We start from the raw sequence: 5,281 nt of genomic DNA on the forward strand, positions 1-5,281 counted from the left end.
CCCAAAGTGCTAGGATTACAGACGTGAGCCACCATGCCTGACCTAAAAAGGTAGTAACATTCTAAGATGAACAAGTTCTGCAGATCTAAGGTACAGTATGGGTGGTGATGGATGTATTAGTTGATTGTGGTAATCATTACACAATGCATACATATATCACATTTTAAAAACCCACTGTTTTAGGTATAAAAAAATAAAGACATGTATTTTTTAAAAATTAAAGAAAAACAGAGAAAAGACGAGGCAAGCATAAGAAACCTAGTGCTTTTCATTTGAAGGCAGTGGTTTTTAAACAAGACCATTTTCACAAAAGGAATGAGAACATCTCAGTATTATATATTTGATAAAATTCCCAAATAAATTTAGTCACAATAAAACAAGGTTGCTTATGCAGAACCCTTGAAATACAATGTATGTAAAAATATTTTTACTATTGTGCTCAAGAATAGAGATTTTGAGGACAATTCTTACATATTTAAGAAGGAAAAACTTTAGTTAATACTCAGACTTTATTCAACATCAGAAAATACACAATGAGAAGAAAATCTACAATTTAAATCAGCTTGCAGATACATTTACTTCTGGATCACAACTTACTCAGCATTAGAAAATTCACACTGGCTGGGTGTGGTTATTCACCCTGTAATCCTAACACTTTGGAAGGCTGAGGGCAGGAAGAGGCCTTGAGTCCAGGAATTCCAGACCAGCCTGGGCAACATAGCCAGACCCTATCTCTACAAAAACTTTAAAAATTAGTCAGCTGTGGTGGTGCACACTTGTCCCAGCTACTCAGGAGGCTAAGGTTGCAGGGTCCTTTGAGCCGAGGTCATAGTATGCTATGATCATGCCTCTAATTAGCCACTGCATTCCAGACTGGGCAACATAATGGCATCCTGTCTCTAAAATAAATATATAATAAATAAGAAAATGTTTGGCTGGGCGCAGTGGCTCACACCTGTAATCCCAGCACTTTGGGAGGTTGAGGCAGGAAGATCACCTGAGGTCAGGAGTTCGAGACCAGCCTGGCCAACATATAGTGAAACCCTGTCTCTACTAAAAATACAAAAAAATTAGCTGGGCATGGTGGCGTGTGCCTGTAATCCCAGCCACTTGGGAGGCTGAGGCAGGAGAATTACTTGAACCTGGGAGGCAGAGGTTGCAGTGAGCCAAGATCACGCCGCTGCACTCTAGCCTGGGCAACAAGAGCAATAACTCACGTCTCAAAAAAAAATGGCTAACATACAGTATTTTTATCACATTAACAGTCACTTTTGAAAAGTCATCTGGCAAAACAACTGTTAACATTAGATGACAGTGACTTTGACAAAGCCCTATACTACTAGGGTAAAAATGACTGAAGAGATTGGCACAAAATGAGGAAAGGGGCTTCGTTTCTGAGAATACCAGCTCCACTCAACACTGGATGCTCTCCTGCCTATGGAAATCCACAGGGGCAGTTGCAGAGAGTGCTGCATGTTTCATAGTGTTGGGAGAGGACAATGAAAACTAATATTTACCAGGTGCCTGCCATGGACTATTCCTGGGCTTGAGGCTCTAAAGATGTTCCTTTGAACAATAACAGCAGCCATCTAGATTAGGTGGTCCTTAGTTATGGCAGAAAAGAGGGGACTGAGGCCCAAGAAGCTAGTAAGTGGTGGATTCCAGTCTTTTCTTCCAACGGATTAGTAGACACCAATGGCCCATGCAGAGTGTTTCTTGATTTTTGAATACTAACATCATGAATAGCTAATGCTGGCATGGCAATAAGGGTGTGCCATACATCTGGTCACATTCAAATCATTAGTCCCTTCTCTTTCTGCATAAACACTTGATCTTACAGAATCAGGATATGGAGAGATGTTGGCCAGGGCCACAGATCAGGTGGTTCTGCAGTTTGCAGTTTCTCTACTGTCCTCAGGACACTGTCATAGTATTAACCCTTTTCTGCCTAGTGATAGTGATATCTGAAAAGGTTATCAAATCACCTCTCCTCTAGAAATAAATAGGTTGGTATCTAAACCTGGCCATCAGTAACACATGACATGTAATTCTGAATGAGCAGTAATTCACTGCTCACGTGTCCAAGGGAAAACAGGCTCTTTTCCTGGGACTTGTACAGGAGGCTTGGAGAGGGTCACTTCCCAGGGTCTGGCTGTATTGAGTTTGCAGATTTGGGTTGTAACTCATCCAAACTATCTGGGGAATGCAAGTTAACCTGACAGGAGAAAGAGAAAGACGAAAAAGACTCATGTTCAAATGGAAATTAAATACGTGTCTGATAGATTCCACAAATGTCTTGGACACATCTATGAACAGTGTCTGGCACCAGCTGGCTCCAGCACATAAGGGTTTGCTGTGTACCTGAGGGAGACTCTGTCATACTTGACCCAAGGAGGCCTGCTTGGTGACCAGGCAGGCATAGTAAGCATGGAGAACACACTTGGTCTCTTTCTCCCAGACCCAGACAGGAAACAGAAAACTTTCCTCAAGGCCACTACAGGCCTTTTTAGCGGGCTATGTTACCACTGGCTGGCATTCTCAGAGAAAACACCTCTCCGCTAAAAAGTAAAACCCAGATTCTCCCAGCGTGTGTAAGATCCTAGGAACCGGAGCCCCTCCAATGGGTAGAGAACGATCAGAATGAGGCTTTCTTCCCTCACTTCGGGAGGTTGCTGGCTTTGTAGCCCGGCTCCAAGGCCCCTCTTCCAGGTCACGTCCCCGACTGGGCCAGACCTCTTGCTCTTAGGACGCTCTGAGCGAGGCTTGGGGCCCCGCTCCGTGTGGCCTGCCTGGACCCTAGAGGGCCGCGCTCCGGAGCTGCCACTGATGTCAGAGACGCGACTCTTTTTCCTATTCCCAGGAGCGGAAGACAGAAGCAGTGGCCTTGGGGACAGAGGGGTGGGAACACCTCACGTCCACTGCAAGATAATGAAGTGGAAGAAGGCATTTCGGCTTCGGAGCTGGCGGGGACCTGGCCACTGGAAAGCCCGCGCGGAGTTCTCTCGCCTGTCTCCGCCCAGGTACGCCTCCCCGAGCCTTTGGTACGACTCACCGTCGGAAATGGTCACACATTCCTTCTCCCCTTAGAGTTAACACTGTCATAACCATTGAAGCGCGGGCCGAGGAGCACCCTATCGGCCGTAGCCTTTGTTGCCCCGCCTTCAAGTCACTGCGCGTGCGCATTGCTTTGACCTCGCGTTCCCAGGGGGCGGTAGGAAGCGGAAATGCTCGGCTGACCCGGAGGGTGGCGCTTCGTTCACACTGGCTGTGGTCTTCCGCGCCTGAGGTTTCAGGCTCTTGGCAGTGAAGTAAGCGGGAGGGGGCTGGTGATGCTTTTGATAGGAGAATGTGGGGGACGGGAGGAATGACGGGAGTTTACGGGGCCGTGGGGTCATGGGGCCACGGGTGAGCGCCCTTGTGGGGGTTGAGTGACACGGGCGGTGGGCGTGAGTGTTGGGGCGAGGTTCGGGGCCAACGAGTGACTAATTGATTGAGTCACTCAGCACTTGTATCCTCACCCCCTGGTAATTGCCAGGCACTCTTGCAAATGTTTCACATTAATAGGAGCCCTGTGAGGTGTTACGATAATTATTTTCCTGCTATAGAGAGAAAACGGTACAGTGTGGCTTGGCAGCCTGTCCAAAGTCACGTAGGTGGCAAACCTGAGGGAGCCTTTTTCTTTTCCTGTACTTTGTTTATCATGTTTATTGTTTCCTGTGTGTCTCTTCTTCCAGACTAGAAATCTGGAGCTGGGAATTTGAAATTTTGTTCACTGATGGATTTGCAGCACGGAGAACCGGCTCATGGAAGGCACTTATTTCTTCAGTGAATGAAAGTGGCACAGCAGGTGATCAGTTGGTTCCAAAGCCCCACTCAGAAAGGCAGGGTTTCGCTCACTGAGGATAATTGAGTTGTGCATGAATGTCAATTCTTAAAGCTAGAATGAGGCGTTACCCCTCTTCTATTGGGTAAAAACCTTTGGGTTTTACTCAACTTCACTGCATGGAAGGGAGCATAGGTGTTGCTAATTGAATCTCCTGTGGTCATTGTGTCCAGGGTCAGAGTGCAGACCTGAGATCACTGCTCACCCACTTCAGACTCCAGTTTATCTGTGCCCTGGCTTCCTCACTTAGTCTCAGAAGACTTAGGCTGAGGCCCCAGGAGGAGGTGAGTTCCCTGGGTCACAGGCAGAGATCTGGTGCTATAATGATGGCCCCAGCTGGGGTGTGTTTGTCTCTGAATCCCTTGGTCCTGCCGCCTTGGACATAAGAGAGGTACACTGAGCTGAGGCGAGTTGGAGGAGAAGCCTCAGCCCAGAGCCCAGACCCAGATCCTCAGGGCAGAGAAAGGAGGCTCATAGGACAGCAAGTCCTAGAAGAGCTGGATCCTTAGTGACCTTTGTCCCTCACTTCTGCTGAGACAGAGCAAACTGGCTCAACTTCCAGGTGCCATCGAGGACCACATGACAGTGCAGTTTGATTCCTACTGGAGGAGGGACAGGTGAAAGTCACAGGTGAATGGAGGCATGGGTGCCTTCCATGGGGCAGGTGCCCTGCTGTAGTGGCTGCAAAGGCAGGATGAGGCTGGGAAGGATCACAGCCAGTCACAGAGGATTGGCCTCTCCTAGCACACCTATTTGTGCACCCCCGCGCTTCCTTCTCTTGCCATTGGCTTTTTCTGAATTTGAGCCAGCCCCACATCATCAACCAGGCACCTGCTTCCAGGGGAAATGCGAGTGTCCCTTCATCCTGACCAAAGTGCAGAAAATATGTTTTTAGTTTATAGAATTTCAGAGTAGTCTCTAGGTACGCTGTCATCCAGCTCTGCTGCCTTATTTAGAAGCTTAATGAAACTAGGTCTGAGGACATGACTTGTTAACCTACACGGAGCTGAACCCTGTTGTCCTGATGGTATCACAGTGATTGCTGAAGTAAGAAATGGTTACTCTGCACAGAAGCTCCTTGCTGGAACTTTCTTTTGAAAAACTGCCAAAGAAGGAGGAGCATGGCAATCAAAATGCAAATCGTGGGAAAGGAGGAAGTGGTGGGGTTGGAACAGGGTAGGTGGCCAGTTAAAGAGGCGGGTGCAGGGGAGCAGGCACAGTGGTTTTCAACCCCTCACAGATCTGACAGTGCTGGGCTGTTACCCACCCAGCCCCACACCTCTCCTCCCCTGCAGCCCTTTGAGCCCGTGTTGGGCTCCTTCCTCCAAACCACATCAAGAGATCCTACTCATACACACTTGCAGAGGGTCTTTACACCTCTAGGGCTCTGTTTGATAA

The 5,281-nt window shown here is 48.0% G+C and overlaps 1 protein-coding gene across 1 annotated transcript in view; it reads right to left on the minus strand.

The window, feature by feature from the left end:
• Window positions 1-490: 490 nt before the first annotated feature.
• Window positions 491-5,281, minus strand: part of LOC108520508 (uncharacterized) — a 12,508-nt gene continuing 7,717 nt past the window's right edge. The window contains exons 3-4 of the mRNA XM_017859912.1: window positions 3,053-3,332; window positions 491-2,215 (exon numbers count right to left, since the gene is read on the minus strand). Coding sequence (XP_017715401.1) covers window positions 2,074-2,215; window positions 3,053-3,332 — 422 coding nt within the window. The 3' untranslated portion in view covers window positions 491-2,073. The remainder of the gene's footprint in view (window positions 2,216-3,052; window positions 3,333-5,281) is intronic.

This window comes from Rhinopithecus bieti, unplaced genomic scaffold, assembly GCF_001698545.2.
Source record: "Rhinopithecus bieti isolate Rb0 unplaced genomic scaffold, ASM169854v2 scaffold_53673, whole genome shotgun sequence".
In the NCBI taxonomy this organism is placed as follows: domain Eukaryota; kingdom Metazoa; phylum Chordata; class Mammalia; order Primates; family Cercopithecidae; genus Rhinopithecus; species Rhinopithecus bieti.